Source organism: Hyla sarda, chromosome 7 (genome assembly GCF_029499605.1).
Source record: "Hyla sarda isolate aHylSar1 chromosome 7, aHylSar1.hap1, whole genome shotgun sequence".
Taxonomy (NCBI): domain Eukaryota; kingdom Metazoa; phylum Chordata; class Amphibia; order Anura; family Hylidae; genus Hyla; species Hyla sarda.
In genome coordinates this window covers 58,112,817-58,131,551 of record NC_079195.1, presented here as the reverse complement: position 1 = coordinate 58,131,551, position 18,735 = coordinate 58,112,817, and the positions used below count along the sequence as shown (strand labels likewise).

Sequence of the window (18,735 nt, the reverse complement as noted above, 5' to 3'; positions counted from 1 at the left end):
ATAACATATTCTCCGAACCAAAAAAATAAATAAATAAAAAAAAAAATATATATATATATATATATATATATATATATATATATATATTAAGGGAAGTGAAATTGAAATAGTAAAAGATAATTTTGCAGATTTGGTGGTTTTTCTTTTCTGCGCCATTTACCTTGTGGTTGAGGTAACATGTTAGTTTTATACTTTAGGCGCCTAATTACAGCGATATCAGATTTGTATCGTTTACGTCATGTTTTACTAATTCTGGACTTTTTCAAATTTTTTTAATTGCCATTTTTTAACCCCTGTAGCTTTATTTTTTTTTTCACATACCAGGCTGTATGAGGGCTCATTTTTTGCGCCATAATCTGTTTTTTGTATCGGTACCATTTTGGTATTGATCTGACTTTTTAATCGCTTTTTAACTTTTTTTTCTGGGATATTATAAAAATTGCAAATCTGTGGTTTGGTTTTTTTTTTTACATTTACCGTACGGGATACATAATGTTATATTTTAATAGGTTGTACAATTACGCACGAAGCGATACCAAATATGTTTATTTTTATTATGTTTGCATGTTTTTATATAGGGAAAGGGGGTGATTTGAACTTTTAACATGGAAGGGGTTAATGCAGCGGTCTTCAAACTGTGGCCCTCCAGATGTTGCAAAACTAAAACTCCCAGTATGCCCGGACAGCCAACGGCTGTCCTGGCATGCTGGGAATTGTAGTTTTGTAACATCTGGAGGGGCACAATTTGAAGACCACTAGGTTAATGTGTGTCTTTCAAACTTTTATTAAAACTTTTTTATTTTATTTTATTTATTTATTTATTTTTTACACTTTATTACACTTATAGGAGGAATCATTAGATTCCTCAGGCAGATGAATAGAGTTCTATTGAACTCTTTTAATCCGTGTGCTCTGTGATCCATTGATAGAGCCTGGTCCAGCCAGGATCTATCAATGACAGAGCCGGGACAGGAGGAAGCAGAGGTAAGTCCTCCGGCTACCTCCATAGTGGATCGCCCCCCCCCCTGCGATCGCGCTGCGGGGGGGCGATCCACCCCACTAGCCCACCAGTGAGCATTCAACTGTCCCTTTAGACGCCGCTGTCAGCTTTGACAGCGGCGATCTAAAGGGTTAATAGCCAGCCGCGGCGATCACCGCATGCTGGCTATTAGCGGCGGCCCCCGGCTACTGAGAACCGCCGGGGGCTTCAGAGTATGGAGCGGGCAGGAATCCCGAGCCCGCTCCATACTCCCCTGTGAGCGCCCCATGCATCTCCCCGTGCAGACGTGCGGGGAGCAAAGGCAGAGGACGCAGGTCTGTACGGGGAGAAATTAGCCACGCCCCCTCATCTCCCCCCGCACGTCTGCAGAGCAGGGGAGAGAAGACAAATACACAGTTTCTCCTCTCCCCTGCTCTGCTTCGGAGGACACAGGCTGCAGAGTATGGAGCGGGCAGGAGTCGGCAGCCCGCTCCATACAGACCGCTGAGTGCCACCGCACTTGTCAGGTCCGGCCCTGCTTGCCCGAAGCCGGGCTAAGGGCCGGACAAATTCACCTGCCCGGCGCCCAAAACTGCTAGTCCGGGGCGTCGGGCGATAGAAATTCCACATCCCTGCCCTGGATGTTTAAATAAAATCGCAGAAATAATATCCATAACCCCCAGTAGCCTTACCTTATTCTTTAGGCATAGAGGTATTTTAAACTCTTTTGTATTGGATGGAATATCCCCATTGTCCAATATTGTGTAAACAACAAAAGTCAAGGTGGGAAAATACTCAACATCTATTGGAATCTTCAGTGTAAAGTTTCCTTGTAGTACTGAAAAAAAATATAAAAAATTATAATAAAAAGTTAATAATTTCTCACTGCTTATATAGCACTAACATGTTCCACAGTGCTGCACACAAGATACCTTCAAATTGTCCATGTCCCCAATGATGGTAAAGTTCTAACCTATCTTCTTATTAGAAGCAGAATACAGTAACCTATGGCAGAAGGAGGTTTACACACAGCATTTTGGGTGCAGTTTTGTGGCCCTTTTTCAATTAGTTTTATTTTTATTTTTTTTTAAACCAAAGCCAAAACTGAATCCAACAGGGAGAAGAAGTATAAGTCCTTGTGCCACAAAACTGACACAAAATGCCATGTAAAACACTGTGTAGGGTAAAAAGATAGATTTTCTGCAGATTTTTTTGAGCATGGAAATTTGCGTAGTAAATCTGCAGTGGATCACAATATCAGCAAAGTACTATTTTTTAAATCTCATATTCAGACAGTGGAAATTTTCCTGACATTGACTTGCGGTTCAGATTTTAAATTTAGCAACTTTAAGGCTATGTTCATACAGCGGAATATCCGTCATTCCGCACAAATTGCAGAATTCCGGGGAAATTGCAGCAGAATTACTCTGGAATTCTGTGTTCTCAAAACAGAACTGAAATTCAAAACCCCATTGACTTCAATAGGAATCCGCTGCGGAATTCCGTAAAATTGACGACAAGTCTTAAATTTTGCAGAATTACCGTGGTGGAATTGCTGCTGTGGAAATTCAGCTGTGAATGAGACAGCTTAATCCCATTAGAGGTAAATAGGCAATAAATCTTGGCTGAACTTCTTGCAGAATTTTAACACAGAATTCTGCGTGAAAATTCCGCTGTGTGAAAAACTTTTCTGCACTAAATCCACAAGGAAATCTAATTTTTATTATGGATTGGCTGCAGTTTTTTTGCAAGTAATCCATCCATTTATATCAAATAAAGATCCTATTAGGCCTAAAAGTTTTTGCAATTTTTAAAGCCAAAACCAGGAATAGATTTAGAAAGGGGAGAGTCATCAATTTTTTCTTTATAAATGTCCTTTAGTTCTGATCCATTCCTCGCTTGACATCATTATTACTATTGCCAACATTGCCATCCCTTTTGCCTCATATAAGCAAAATAGCACACATTATAAATGGTGTCTAATATACTCACCAGAGCCCCAGGATTGTTGTCTAATATCTAAATAGTATTGATCATTGGTTAAAATGACCCCCTTCGACATGAACTGTGGAAGCAAAAAAGATAAAGCTTGTTACTTTCATGGTCAGGACAGGATTAGGGAAGTAAAGGTGTAATAGTACTGTTTGATCTTTACCTTTTTATTAAAATACTTTTAGTATTGTGTTTATGTCATCGGCATCAAGTAAAAACATAAATAAATTACACCATGGAGGTATGTGTGCATGATTGTTAATAAACTCTGTGCACCAATGCAATATCTATAACAGCACTCAGTATTTATAATATTTCGTATAATGCAAATAGTCCTTTGGGCCCCCCTCAAACACCAAGGATATAGTGTGACTGCTACCACTGTACTCTTATAGCTTCACCCCTGGTAAGAGTCACTGTAGACCCTGTAGATTCATTTAGCGAGACGGTAACTGCTTGCAAGCCACAAATTCTCCTCTAAGATGTGGGGCCAGAATCAATTCACTTTCATAATTTAACTTCTGTATTATTGCAATGTGGTACCCAAAGGAATGATGGTTGTTATATAGCTGGCTAGCTAAGAGTAGTAGTTCCGTAGGGAAGCAAATGGTAATGTTTGTCAAATGAGTCGTCCCCGTAGTTCAAAGTTCAGGAGTAAGACCTTTGAACACTAGGATTATGTGAAAACAACTTTACTGAAGCTTCTAAATTCAAATGCAATATAGTCTCTTTGAAGTGGAATGTTACAATCTTTAGAGCAGAGCAAGGAATATTTGACTACTGTCCCTTTAGGAATTGTTTTTTTAGCACATATACTGAAAGTCTCAAGTGTGCTCTCCCCATGTGTTAAAAAGTTAGGTTGGGTCCAGCATCACGCATAGGTGAACTCAGCCTAAATCTCAATGCAACTGATGGCAGCATGTAGTTGTCATTAGTTGTATGGCATCCGGCATCCATTGTTTCTGACACTGAGCAAGGGGAACACAGCTAGCTGCATTCCCCTGGCCAGTGCTGGATAGGGGATAAGATGTCTAGAGACAGAGTACCCCTTTAAAGTGAGGGTGTTGGAGTTATGTGTCTGATTACACAGACAAAATACCAGGAATCCACATATTAGGACACATAATTATGTCTTGTTGACCTGTGAAATACTCACAAAGTAGAAGAAATGGAGTTGTTTATCGACTAGATTGAGCTCTGCAGTATTGATATAGTATTCCACAGTTAGATACTGATCAGGGTCACATGATAATCCAGGGGTATTTGTTCCTACAGTAAGGTAGCTGTTACTTTCAGAGTAGAGTGGATGCAGCCAAACAAAAACATTTGAAACATATTCCTCATCTATTTCTTCCAGAGAGAACCTTCCCTGGACAGAGAAAAAAAATGGTTATTATTTAATGGACCAATTATTGTGTGTATGTATATAGACTCTAAATCTATTTTATAAAATTTGATTTAATAAAAAAAAATATATATATATATATATATATATATATATATATATATACAGTATATATATATATATATATATATATATATATATATATATATATATTTATATATTTATTTATTTTTAATTATTATTATTATTTTTTTTTTTTTTGATGACTCGCTCTTGCAGATAGGTGCTGTTGCAGTATAGAGGCAAGGAAACAGTATTTTTCAAATCAAAGGTTAGTGTTTTATTCACACTTAGCAAACAGTCTTTAAATGCAGAACATAGAAAAACATACCAAAAGTCCACCTGTTTTCCTTAGGTGTTTGTTCACACCTGAGAACATGCCATACGGCGTCAAGCAAGTCTTTTCCAAGCTTCCAGATTCTCAGGGAAGAACTCCACGCTCAGCTCTCTCTGGCAGTGTGAGCTGCAACTAGCAAATCCCCCTCAGCTGGTGAAGCAGGCTGCCTTTCTTAAGGACACAGGGTGTACCTGTACGCCTTGCACCCATTCCCAGTGTTTAAAACGGGGTCACGCCGTGACCCCGCATCACACCGGGTCGGTCCCGGCTGCTAATGATAGCCGGGACCCTGGGCTAATAGCACGGCACAGATCGTCATGCCGTGCACTATTAACCCTTCAGACTCTGGGATGCTTTTACCGATTATTCTGACTCTGAGATTGTTTTTCGTGACATATTCTACTTTAACATAGTGGTAAATTTTCATTGTTACTTGCATCCTTTCTTGGTGAAAAATCCCCAATTTTTCTTTAAACCCTCTGTCTCTAAGGAAACTGGACCAAAAAAATTATATTTTGATTCACAAATACAATATGTCTACTTTATGTTTGCATGACAAAGTTGACATGTTTTTGCTTTTGGAAGACATCAGAGGGCTTCAAAGTTCAGCAGCAATTCTCCAATTTTTCGTAATCGTAATTTTTCAGGGACCAGTTCAGTTTTGAAGAGAATTTGAGGGGTCTTCATATTAGAAATACCCCATAAAGGACCCCATTATAAAAACTGCACCCCCCCCCCCCCAAAGTATTCAAAATGACATTAAGAAAGTGTGTTAACCCTTTAGGTGTTTTTACACTCGCATGTTCTTGTAGACCCAGTTTTTGAAATTTTACAGGGGGTAAAAGGAGAAAAAGCCCCCCAAAATTTGTAACCCAATTTCTCTGGAGTAAGGAAATACCTCATATGTGGGTGTCAAGTGCTCTGTGGGTGCACTACAAGGCTCAGAAGGGAAGGAGCGACAATGGGATTTTGGAGAGTGAGTTTTCTGAAATGGCTTTTGGAGGGCATGTCACATTTAGGAAGCCCCCATGGTGCCAGAACAGCAAAAAAAAACAACATGGCATACTATTTTGTCCCCTGAGCCTTAACACCCCACAAGTGTTTGACGACTTTTTGTTAAAGTCGGATGTATAAAGGAATTATTTGTTCACTAAAATGCTGTTTTTCCCCACAAAAATTTACATTTTTACAAGGGATTATAGGAGAAAATGCCCCCCAAAATTTGTAATCCCAGCAAATTTTGCTGTAATGGTTTTTGGGGGGCATGTCGCAATTAGGAAGCCCCTATGGTACCAGAACAGCAAAAAAAAAAAAAACACATGGCATACTATTTGGAAACTACACCCCTCAAGGAATGTAATAAGGGGTATAGTGAGCCTTAACACCTCCCAAGTGCTTGACAAATTTACGCAAAAATTGGACGTGAAAATGAAAATCTTTATTTTTTTCACTAAAATGCTGCTGTTACCCCAAATTTTTCATTTTCACAAGGGGTAATTGGAGAAAAAGCCTCACAAAATTTGTAACCCAATTTCTCTGGAGTAAGGAAATACCTCATATGTGGGTGTCAAGTGCTCTGTGGGTGCACTACAAGGCTCAGAAGGGAAGGAGCGACAATGGGATTTTGGAGAGTGAGTTTTCTGAAATGGCTTTTGGAGGGCATGTCACATTTAGGAAGCCCCCATGGTGCCAGAACAGCAAAAAAAAACAACATGGCATACTATTTTGTCCCCTGAGCCTTAACACCCCACAAGTGTTTGACGACTTTTTGTTAAAGTCGGATGTATAAAGGAATTATTTGTTCACTAAAATGCTGTTTTTCCCCACAAAAATTTACATTTTTACAAGGGATTATAGGAGAAAATGCCCCCCAAAATTTGTAATCCCAGCAAATTTTGCTGTAATGGTTTTTGGGGGGCATGTCGCAATTAGGAAGCCCCTATGGTACCAGAACAGCAAAAAAAAAAAAAACACATGGCATACTATTTGGAAACTACACCCCTCAAGGAATGTAATAAGGGGTATAGTGAGCCTTAACACCTCCCAAGTGCTTGACAAATTTACGCAAAAATTGGACGTGAAAATGAAAATCTTTATTTTTTTCACTAAAATGCTGCTGTTACCCCAAATTTTTCATTTTCACAAGGGGTAATTGGAGAAAAAGCCTCACAAAATTTGTAACCCCATTTCTTCTGAGTATGAAAATACCCCATATGTGGATGTAAAGTGCTCTGCGGGCGAACTACAATGCTCAGAAGAGAAGGAGCGCCATTGAGCTTTTGGTGAGAGAATTTGGTTGGAATAGAAGTGGGAGGCCATGTGCATTTACAAAGCCCTCTGTGGTGCCAGAACAGTGGACCCCCCCCCCCCCCACATGTGCCCCCATTTTGGAAACTACACACCTCACAGAATTTAATAAGGGGTGCAGTGAGTATTTACACCCCACTGGCATTTGACAGATCTTTGGAACAGTGGGCTGTTGAAATGAAAAATTAAATTTTTCATTTTCACAGAGCTGGCAAACCTCCAGCTGTTGCAAAACTACAACTCCCAGCATGTACTGACAGACCATACATGATGGAAGTTGTAGTTATGCAACAGCTGGAGGCATACTGGTTGCAAAACACTGAGTTAGGTAACAAACTCAGTTTCACAACCAATGTGTCTCCAGCTGTTGCAAAACTGCATCAATCAGCATGCATTGACAGTTGAAGGGCATGCTGAGAGTTGTAGTTTTGCAACAGCTGGAGGCACACTGCTACAACTTCCAGCATGTCCTTTGGTAGTATGTGCATGTTGGGAGTTGTAGTCATGCAACAGCTGGATGCACACTTTTTCATAGAAATAATGTGCCTCCAGCTGTTGCATAACTACAACCCCCAGCATGCACAGACTACCAAAGGGCATGCTGGGAGTTGTAGTTGGAACTCCATCTGTTGCAAAACTACAACTCCCAGCATGCCCTTTGGTTGTGCATGCTGCAAGTTGTTGCTAAGCAACAGCAGGAGGTGAACAGGCCATACCTCCTTCTGTATCCTGCCGCCGCGACCGCCGCCGCTGCCACCGATCCTGCTGCTCCTGTTGTCGCCACTGATCCTGAGGGAACCCCCGCCAGACATGGGCAAGGTAGGAGACCCCCGCCAGCCCCGATCGCTGCCAACTTCGCCGTTCTGACCGATCAATCACGTGATCGTGAGGCGGCACCCGTGCCACCTCACTCCTGCTGGGTAAGGGTGAATCGGGCTGTCCACATTCACCCTTATTTTCCGGGTCACCAGAGACCCGATTGACCCAGAATAGCTGCAAATCGGCGGTCTGAATTGATCGCCGATATGGGGGGGGGTCTCAGGACCCCCCCAGGGGTTTGCACGGGGGGGGGGGGCTGCTGATAGATATCAGAGTCCTTAAGGACTCAGGATGCGGGGCACATCCATACGCCCTGCGTCTCAGGACCCCCCCAGGGGTTTGCACGGGGGGGGGCTGCTGATAGATATCAGCGTCCTTAAGGACTCAGGATGCGGGGCACATCCATACGCCCTGCGTCCTGAAGAGGTTAATATCAGTAATTTACAAATCTGTTTAACTTTCTGGCACCAGTTCATTTAAAAAAAAAGTTTTCCACAGGACTACCCCTTTAACGGGCCAGATGCAAACGCTTGTGAAAACTTAGCCTTAGTGACAATTTAACCAAACACCAGGCCTTTATGTCTCAAATGTTACCATAATAAAATAAACAGGATTGTGTTTTGAAAGGTGCTGTCCATTCCCAATTTTTTATAAAATCTTTGAACTAGTTCTGTCCTAACTTGTTGGTGGCAGCATGAGGAAACCATATAGTGGCTGAATGACACAGCCTGGAGTTGGTGGCAGCATATAGTGGCTGAATGACAAATCCTGGAGGTGGCAAAAGCATGAGGAGACCATATAATGACTGAATGACGCAGCCTGGAGCTGGCGGCAAGCATGAGGAGACAATAGGGCTTCACAATCCCTAAGATTAAAAGATGAATTTTCAAATTTAAATTGAAGATTTAGGGTAGCTATTGCTACCATAAACATTTTTAGAAAATGTCCCAGCAGCATCAGCAAACCATATAATGAAGCCTGGAGGTGGCAGAAGCATGAGGAGACCATATAGAGGCTGAATGACACAGCCTCGAGGTGGCGGTAGCATGAGGAGACCATATAGTGGCTGAATGACACAGCCTAGAGGTGGCGGAAGCATGAGGAGACCATAAAGTGGCTGAATGGCACATCCTGGAGTTGACAGCAACACGAGGAGAACATGTAGTGGCTGAATGGCACAGCCTAGAGTTGGCGGCAGATGAGGAGACCATAGAGTGGCTGAATGGCATAGCCTGGAATTGGCGGCAGAATGAGTAGAACATATAATGGCTGAATTACACAGCATGGAGGTGGCGGCAGCGTGAGGAAATCATATATTTGCTGAATGGCACATCCTGGAGTTGGCGACAGCATGTGTAGAACATATAGTGGCTGAATGACATAGCCTGGAGTTGGCGGCAGCATGAGGAGACCATGTAGTGACTGAATGACACAGCCTGGAGGTGGCAGAAGCATGAGGAGACCATATAGTTGCAAAATGAGACAGCCTGGAGGTGGCAGCAGCAGCATCAGGAGTCCTTGATGTGACCCAGTGAAAGAGTGGTGCAGTAGGTGGTTACTACGCAAGCAAGTCCCAGTCGCAGCGCAGACAAGATGTTCTTCCCGTTGTCGGTCATCATGTTTCTCATTTCCAGTTTTTGTAAAGTAAGCCATGCTCCGATTTCTTTATGGATGACTTTTAGCAGTTTCTCCCCTGTGTGACTCCGTTCGCCAAGCCAAACCATGTGAAGAACAACGTGACACCGCCGTGCCCTGCACACATGGTATGCTGGAGGGGCAAGGAAACTTGTCCGTGCAGTGGAGGCTGATGACACGGTGGAGGATGAAGAGGCGGAGTCACACACCGTCACAGGACCAATGGCCTGAGAGCGTGGAGAAGGAAGCGGCGTGACCTGTCCAAGTTGGTGTTGTGGCTGTGCAGGAACCACACTCACCCAGTGGGCCGTAAAGGACATGTATTGTCCCTGATCATAGTCACAGCTCCAGACGTCGGCGCTGCCGTGCACTTGGGTACACGCAGACAGGCTCAAGGACTGGCCCACCTTCTCTTCTACAAAATTGTGCAGGGCTGGTACTGCCTTCTTTGCTAAGAAATGATGGCTTGGGACTCTCCACCTTGGCTCGGCAGAAGCCATCAGTTCTCTGAAAGGGGCAGAGTCCACCACTTGAAAAGGGAGGTACTGCAGAACCAGCAACTTGGACAGGAGCACATTCAGCTTCTGCACCATTGGATGAGGGGGCACATACTGTTGTCCCTTGGACATGGCTTCGCCGATGGATTGCTAGCTGAAAGACTGACTAACAGTAGGAGGAGCAGGAGCATCCGGAGTGACAGAAGGAGGCTATGACACACAGCTCTCTTTGGCTGAGGTGGTGGAGCCTTGGCTTGCTGAAACAGGGAGATGAGTGCCACTGGGTGAGTGTTACGCCGAGCGCTCCGGGTCCCCGCTCCTCCCCGGAGCGCTCGCTTCACTCCCTCCGCTGCAGCGCTCCGGTCACGTCCTCTGACCCGGGGCGCTGCGATCCTGCTGCCAGCCGGGATGCGATTCGCGATGCGGGTAGCGCCCGCTCGCGATGCGCACCCCGGCTCCCCTACCTGACTCGCTCCCCGTCTGTTCTGTCCCGGCGCGCGCGGCCCCGCTCCCTAGGGCGCGCGCGCGCCGGGTCTCTGCGATTTAAAGGGCCACTGCGCCGCTGATTGGCGCAGTGGTTCCAATTAGGGTTTTCACCTGTGCACTTCCCTATATTACCTCACTTCCCTTGCACTCCCTTGCCGGATCTTGTTGCCTTAGTGCCAGTGAAAGCGTTCCTTGTGTGTTCCTTGCCTGTGTTTCCAGACCTTCTGCCGTTGCCCCTGACTACGATCCTTGCTGCCTGCCCCGACCTTCTGCTACGTCCGACCTTGCTTCTGCCTACTCCCTTGTACCGCGCCTATCTTCAGCAGCCAGAGAGGTGAGCCGTTGCTAGTGGATACGACCTGGTCACTACCGCCGCAGCAAGACCATCCCGCTTTGCGGCGGGCTCTGGTGAAAACCAGTAGTGGCTTAGAACCGGTCCACTAGCACGGTCCACGCCAATCCCTCTCTGGCACAGAGGGTCCACTACCTGCCAGCCGGCATCGTGACAGTAGATCCGGCCATGGATCCCGCTGAAGTTCCTCTGCCAGTTGTCGCTGACCTCACCACGGTGGTCGCCCAGCAGTCACAACAGATAGCGCAACAAGGCCAACAGCTGTCTCAACTGACCGTTATGCTACAACAGTTGCTACCACAGCTTCAGCAGTCATCTCCTCCGCCAGCTCCTGCACCTCCTCCGCAGCGAGTGGCCGCTCCTGGGATACGCTTATCCTTGCCGGATAAATTTGATGGGGACTCTAAGTTTTGCCGTGGCTTTCTTTCCCAATGTTCCCTGCATCTGGAGATGATGTCGGACCTGTTTCCCACTGAAAGGTCTAAGGTGGCTTTCGTAGTCAGTCTTCTGTCCGGAAAAGCCCTGTCATGGGCCACACCGCTCTGGGACCGCAATGACCCCGTCACTGCCTCTGTACACTCCTTCTTCTCGGAAATCCGAAGTGTCTTTGAGGAACCTGCCCGAGCCTCTTCTGCTGAGACTGCCCTGTTGAACCTGGTCCAGGGTAATTCTTCCGTTGGCGAGTATGCCGTACAATTCCGTACACTTGCTTCAGAATTGTCCTGGAATAATGAGGCCCTCTGCGCGACCTTCAAAAAAGGCCTATCCAGCAACATTAAAGATGTTCTGGCCGCACGAGAAATTCCTGCTAATCTACATGAACTTATTCACCTAGCCACTCGCATTGACATGCGTTTTTCTGAAAGGCGTCAGGAACTCCGCCAAGATATGGACTCTGTTCGCACGAGGCGTTTCGTCTCCTCGGCTCCTCTCTCCTCTGGTCCCCTGCAATCTGTTCCTGTGCCTCCCGCCGTGGAGGCTATGCAGGTCGACCGGTCTCGCCTGACATCTCAAGAGAGGACACGACGCCGTATGGAGAACCTCTGCCTGTACTGTGCTAGTACCGAACACTTCCTGAGGGATTGTCCTATCCGTCCTCCCCGCCTGGAAAGACGTACGCTGACTCCGCACAAAGGTGAGACAGTCCTTGATGTCTACTCTGCTTCTCCACGTCTTACTGTGCCTGTGCGGATGTCTGCCTCTGCCTTCTCCTTCTCTACAGTGGCCTTCTTGGACTCTGGATCTGCAGGAAATTTTATTTTGGCCTCTCTCGTCAACAGGTTCAACATCCCAGTGACCAGTCTCGCCAGACCCCTCTACATCAATTGTGTAAATAATGAAAGACTGGACTGTACCATACGTTTCCGCACGGAGCCCCTTCTTATGTGCATCGGATCTCATCATGAGAGGATTGAACTTTTGGTCCTCCCCAATTGCACCTCGGAGATTCTTCTTGGACTTCCCTGGCTTCAACTTCATTCCCCAACCCTGGATTGGTCCACTGGGGAGATCAAGAGTTGGGGGTCCTCTTGTTCCAAGAACTGTCTAAAACCGGTTCCCAGTAACCCTTGCCGTAACTCTGTGGTTCCTCCAGTAACCGGTCTCCCTAAGGCCTATATGGACTTCGCGGATGTTTTCTGCAAAAAACAAGCTGAGACTCTACCTCCTCACAGGCCTTATGATTGCCCTATCGACCTCCTCCCGGGTACTACTCCACCCCGGGGCAGAATTTATCCTCTCTCTGCCCCAGAGACTCTTGCCATGTCCGAATACGTCCAGGAGAATCTAAAAAAGGGCTTTATCCGTAAATCCTCCTCTCCTGCCGGAGCCGGATTTTTCTTTGTGTCCAAAAAAGATGGCTCCCTACGTCCTTGCATTGACTACCGCGGTCTTAATAAAATCACGGTTAAGAACCGCTACCCCTTACCCCTCATCTCTGAACTCTTTGATCGCCTCCAAGGTGCCCACATCTTCACTAAATTGGACTTAAGAGGCGCCTATAACCTCATCCGCATCAGAGAGGGGGACGAGTGGAAAACGGCATTTAACACCAGAGATGGACACTTTGAGTATCTGGTCATGCCCTTTGGACTGTGCAATGCCCCTGCCGTCTTCCAAGACTTTGTCAATGAAATTTTTCGTGATCTGTTATACTCCTGTGTTGTGGTATATCTGGACGATATCCTAATTTTTTCTGCCAATCTAGAAGAACACCGCCAGCATGTCCGTATGGTTCTTCAGAGACTTCGTGACAACCAACTCTATGCCAAAATTGAGAAATGTCTGTTTGAATGCCAATCTCTTCCTTTTCTAGGATATTTGGTCTCTGGCCAGGGACTACAGATGGATCCAGACAAACTCTCTGCCGTCTTAAATTGGCCACGCCCCTCCGGACTCCGTGCTATCCAACGCTTTTTGGGGTTCGCCAATTATTACAGGCAATTTATTCCACATTTTTCTACCATTGTGGCTCCTATCGTGGCTTTAACCAAGAAAAATGCTGATCCCAAGTCCTGGCCTCCTCAAGCAGAAGACTCCTTTAAACGACTCAAGTCTGCCTTTTCTTCGGCTCCCGTGCTCTCCAGACCTGACCCTTCCAAACCCTTCCTATTGGAGGTTGATGCCTCCTCAGTAGGAGCTGGAGCTGTTCTTCTACAAAAAAATCCTTCCGGGCATGCTGTCACTTGTGGTTTTTTCTCTAGGACCTTCTCTCCAGCGGAGAGGAACTACTCCATCGGGGATCGAGAGCTTCTAGCCATTAAATTAGCACTTGAGGAATGGAGGCATCTGCTGGAGGGATCAAGATTTCCTGTTATTATCTACACCGACCACAAGAACCTCTCCTACCTCCAGTCGGCCCAACGGCTGAATCCTCGCCAGGCCCGGTGGTCTCTGTTCTTTGCCCGATTTAATTTTGAGATTCACTTTCGTCCTGCCGATAAGAACATTAGGGCCGATGCTCTCTCTCGTTCCTCGGATGCCTCAGAAGTTGATCTCCCTCCGCAACACATCATTCCACCTGACTGCCTGATCTCCACTTCTCCTGCCTCCATCAGGCAGACTCCTCCAGGAAAGACCTTTGTTTCTCCACGCCAACGCCTCGGAATCCTCAAATGGGGTCACTCCTCCCATCTCGCAGGTCATGCGGGCATCAAGAAATCTGTGCAACTCATCTCCCGCTTCTATTGGTGGCCGACTCTGGAGACGGATGTTGGGGACTTTGTGCGAGCCTGCACTATCTGTGCCCGGGATAAGACTCCTCGCCAGAAGCCCGCTGGTTTTCTTCATCCTCTGCCTGTCCCCGAACAGCCTTGGTCTCTGATTGGTATGGATTTTATTACTGATTTACCCCCTTCCCGTGGCAACACCGTTATTTGGGTGGTCGTTGATCGATTCTCCAAAATGGCACATTTCATCCCTCTTCCTGGTCTTCCTTCTGCGCCTCAGTTGGCTAAACAATTTTTTGTACACATTTTTCGTCTTCACGGGTTGCCTACGCAGATTGTCTCGGATAGAGGGGTCCAATTCGTGTCTAAATTCTGGAGGGCTCTCTGTAAACAACTCAAGATTAAATTAAATTTTTCCTCTGCATATCATCCCCAGTCCAATGGACAAGTAGAAAGAATTAACCAGATCCTGGGTGATTATTTGCGACATTTTGTTTCCTCCCGCCAGGATGACTGGGCAGATCTCCTTCCATGGGCCGAATTTTCGTATAACTTCAGGGTCTCTGAATCTTCCTCCAAATCCCCATTTTTCGTGGTGTACGGCCGTCACCCTCTTCCCCCCCTCCCTACCCCCTTGCCCTCTGGTCTGCCCGCTGTGGATGAAATTTCTCGTGACCTTTCCATTATATGGAGAGAGACCCAAAATTCTCTCTTACAGGCTTCTTCACGCATGAAGAGGTTCGCGGATAAGAAAAGAAGAGCTCCCCCCGTTTTTTCCCCTGGAGACAAGGTATGGCTCTCCGCTAAATATGTCCGCTTCCGTGTCCCTAGCTACAAGTTGGGACCACGCTATCTTGGTCCTTTCAAAATTTTGTGTCAAATTAATCCTGTCTCTTATAAACTTCTTCTTCCTCCTTCTCTTCGTATCCCTAATGCCTTTCACGTCTCTCTTCTCAAACCACTCATCCTCAACCGTTTTTCTCCCAAATCTGTTCCTCCCACTCCTGTTTCCGGCTCCTCGGACGTCTTCTCGGTCAAGGAAATTTTGGCTGCCAAAAAGGTCAGAGGGAAAAATTTTTTTTTAGTAGACTGGGAGGGTTGTGGTCCTGAAGAGAGATCCTGGGAACCTGAGGACAACATCCTTGACAAAAGTCTGCTCCTCAGGTTCTCAGGCTCCAAGAAGAGGGGGAGACCCAAGGGGGGGGGTACTGTTACGCCGAGCGCTCCGGGTCCCCGCTCCTCCCCGGAGCGCTCGCTTCACTCCCTCCGCTGCAGCGCTCCGGTCACGTCCTCTGACCCGGGGCGCTGCGATCCTGCTGCCAGCCGGGATGCGATTCGCGATGCGGGTAGCGCCCGCTCGCGATGCGCACCCCGGCTCCCCTACCTGACTCGCTCCCCGTCTGTTCTGTCCCGGCGCGCGCGGCCCCGCTCCCTAGGGCGCGCGCGCGCCGGGTCTCTGCGATTTAAAGGGCCACTGCGCCGCTGATTGGCGCAGTGGTTCCAATTAGGGTTTTCACCTGTGCACTTCCCTATATTACCTCACTTCCCTTGCACTCCCTTGCCGGATCTTGTTGCCTTAGTGCCAGTGAAAGCGTTCCTTGTGTGTTCCTTGCCTGTGTTTCCAGACCTTCTGCCGTTGCCCCTGACTACGATCCTTGCTGCCTGCCCCGACCTTCTGCTACGTCCGACCTTGCTTCTGCCTACTCCCTTGTACCGCGCCTATCTTCAGCAGCCAGAGAGGTGAGCCGTTGCTAGTGGATACGACCTGGTCACTACCGCCGCAGCAAGACCATCCCGCTTTGCGGCGGGCTCTGGTGAAAACCAGTAGTGGCTTAGAACCGGTCCACTAGCACGGTCCACGCCAATCCCTCTCTGGCACAGAGGGTCCACTACCTGCCAGCCGGCATCGTGACAGTGAGGCAGCTGGCTGGACAAACATATCGGAGCTATGGTTCTCCCAGGCCACTTTATGGTGACGCTGCAGATGTTGACGCAGGGCCGTGGTGCCAACATTGGGGCACTTGCCACGCTTCCCCTTCTGCCGACACATCTTGCATGTGGCTATGTTAACCTCCTCCGGATGCTTGATGAAAAACTGCCACACCACGAGTAGCTGATTTTTCCACCAACAGTCCTCACTGATTGACTGCTACTGCTGCCGATTCCAGGATCCCCTGTTCCGTTACCTCCCATGAAGGTACGCTGCCATGAAGCAGGTGGTCTACCCCGGGCAAGTTTTGCTCCAGACCTTCTACTTCTGCCACCATGCTGACTGCCAACCATGCTACCACCTTGCTGGCTCAGCTGCTGCCTCACAGGCAACCTGCAACCCTCTTCTCTTGATGATGATGATGAAGCCCCTTCTGCACCCAGCTCCCAATTGTGATCGGCTTCATCATCATTGAGTTGTGTCTGCACGTCACTGATGTCCTGCTCAGGTTCTTCAACAGTGTCTGCTTCTGGACCCTGAATGCTCACAATACCACTTCCCACCTCCCTAGCGAGGAAGCAGCAAATGTCTCCACTTCTTGGCTGGGCAGTAGCTGCTGACTATCCTCTAGTAGATCGTCAGTGGAGCTGAACCCACAGTATAGGATACTTCTATGGGCGAGGGAACAGCATAGGACAGAGGCAATGGGAGGACAGGGACTGCTCCCAGGACATGCCAACTGAGTGTTGTGTCTGAGGAACCCACCAACCGTTGACTGGAGGTGTCAGATGTCACTTGTGATGAAGTGGATGCCCGTGTTAACCAATCGATGATGGCAGATGGGTTGCTGGTCGAGACACGTCCGCTAGCTGATATCGGGAGCTCAGGCCTCTCGCTGTGACCCCTGCTGCCACTTTCCCCTAGTCTGCTGCGACCTCTGCCTGATGAATGTATGCCTCTGCCACTCCTCTGTGCACGTCCTGGCACTTCTCTGCCTGACATACTTAGTGCATATATGAGGGGAGTACAATACGCTCCACTATGCTTAAAACAGTATTTGCCTACAACACCAGCAGGTGTGTACTTTTGGCTTGCCTTTCACAGTATCTAGGCTCTTAAGACTTTAACAGGAACAAAATGGTACACCACTTAGATGTATGTATGTGGTATGCACTTATGAGGGGAGTACAATGTGCTCCAGTACACTTAAAACAGTATTTGTCTATAACACCAGTAGATATGTACTTTTGGCTGGCCTTTTACAGTATCTAGACCCTTAAAACTTTAACAGGAACAAAATGGTACACGACTTAGATGTACGGATGTGGTATGCACTTATGAGGGAGTACAATGTGCTCCAGTACGCTTAAAACAGTATTTGTCTACAACACCAGAAGGTCTGTACTTTTGGCTGGCCTTTCACAGTAACTAGGCCCTTGAGACTTTAACAGGAACAAAATGGTACACCACTTAGATGTACGTATGTGGTATGCTCTTATGAGGGGAGAACAATTCGCTCCACTTCGCTTAAAACAGTATTTGTCTACAACACCAGCAGGTGTGTACTTTTGGCTAACCTTCCACAGTATCTAGGCCCCTAAGACTTTAACAGGAACAAAATGGTACACCACTTAGATATACGTATGTGGTATGCAGTTATATGAGGAGAGTACAATGCGCTCCACTATGACAATACACTTTTAGTGCTCTGCTTACCTTAACTGGCTGGCTACTATTAGCTTTTTAGTTGTTGTACACACCAGTGCTGCAGCACACAGTCGCTGTGTACTTCACCCACAATTGCACTTTCTCTCTCAATCTCTCTCCCTTCCCTATCTTTGCTTCTAGGCTGGATTTGGCCTTGAGGTGAATCCCTGCTGTAATAAAAAGCTTTTCTGTTCAACACACTGTCCTCTCTCTCTTCAATAAAATGCTGATGTGAGTGGCCACAAGATGGTTGACGATTATATAGGGCTGTGGCATCACAGGGGTGGCTGGCTGCTGATAGGCTGCACGCTGCATGTGATTCAGGGTCATCCCGCTGACCCTTGTTCCCGCCTTCCCAGGATTCCTTGCCCCATGTCCTCACATGTGGATCCGCCACTTTAGATGCCCTGGACCCTGGGCCGCACTAATGAAGCGATTCACACGATCTACATGTGGTCCCTGTCATACATTGCCTCATTCTCCAAGCATTACAGTTCACTGTTGGGCTTAACAACTTTGGGCAACTCATTTGTATTAGGCTCTCCATAGCTGTGCACTAGCGCTGGACTTTTTTGCAATATTGTCTGGTGGTCAGCAACACTGACAGACTTTGCTGCCAAATATAGCGATTCACCAGCCATTATCCACACATAAGAACAGTAAAGTATAGAGTACAATAGAGTATACAATATACAGTACATTAGAGTATACTGAATACAATACAGTAGATTATACTGAATACAGTTCAGTAGAGTATACAATATGCAGTGCAGTTGAGTATACAGGATACAGTACAATAGAGTATACAATATACAGTACAATAGAGTATACAATATACAGTACAGTAGAGTATACTGAATACAGTACAGTAGAGTATATAATATACAGTACAGTAGAGTATACAGAATACAGTACAGTAGAGTATACAATATGCAGTGTAGTTGAGTATACAGAATACAATACAATATGTATATAATATACAGTACAGTAGAGTATACAATATACAGTACAGTAGAGTATATAATATACAGTACAGTAGAGTATATAATATACAGTACAGTAGAGTATACAGAATACAGTACAGTAGAGTATACAATATGCAGTGTAGTTGAGTATACAGAA

The 18,735-nt window shown here is 46.5% G+C and overlaps 2 protein-coding genes across 3 annotated transcripts in view; one reads left to right on the top strand and one right to left on the bottom strand.

Annotated features, from left to right (window-relative positions):
• The window catches only part of LOC130281678 (alpha-2-macroglobulin-like protein 1), a 152,751-nt gene that overhangs the window by 63,267 nt on the left and 70,749 nt on the right, over positions 1–18,735 (bottom strand). For both annotated transcript variants that reach the window (XM_056529150.1, XM_056529151.1), the window contains 3 exons: positions 4,128–4,340; positions 2,972–3,044; positions 1,672–1,817 (listed from right to left, as the gene is read on the bottom strand). In XM_056529150.1, the coding sequence (XP_056385125.1) occupies positions 1,672–1,817; positions 2,972–3,044; positions 4,128–4,340 (432 nt within the window). The remainder of the gene's footprint in view (positions 1–1,671; positions 1,818–2,971; positions 3,045–4,127; positions 4,341–18,735) is intronic.
• Positions 1–18,735, top strand: part of LOC130281685 (uncharacterized) — a 64,361-nt gene that overhangs the window by 24,881 nt on the left and 20,745 nt on the right. The window lies entirely within an intron of this gene.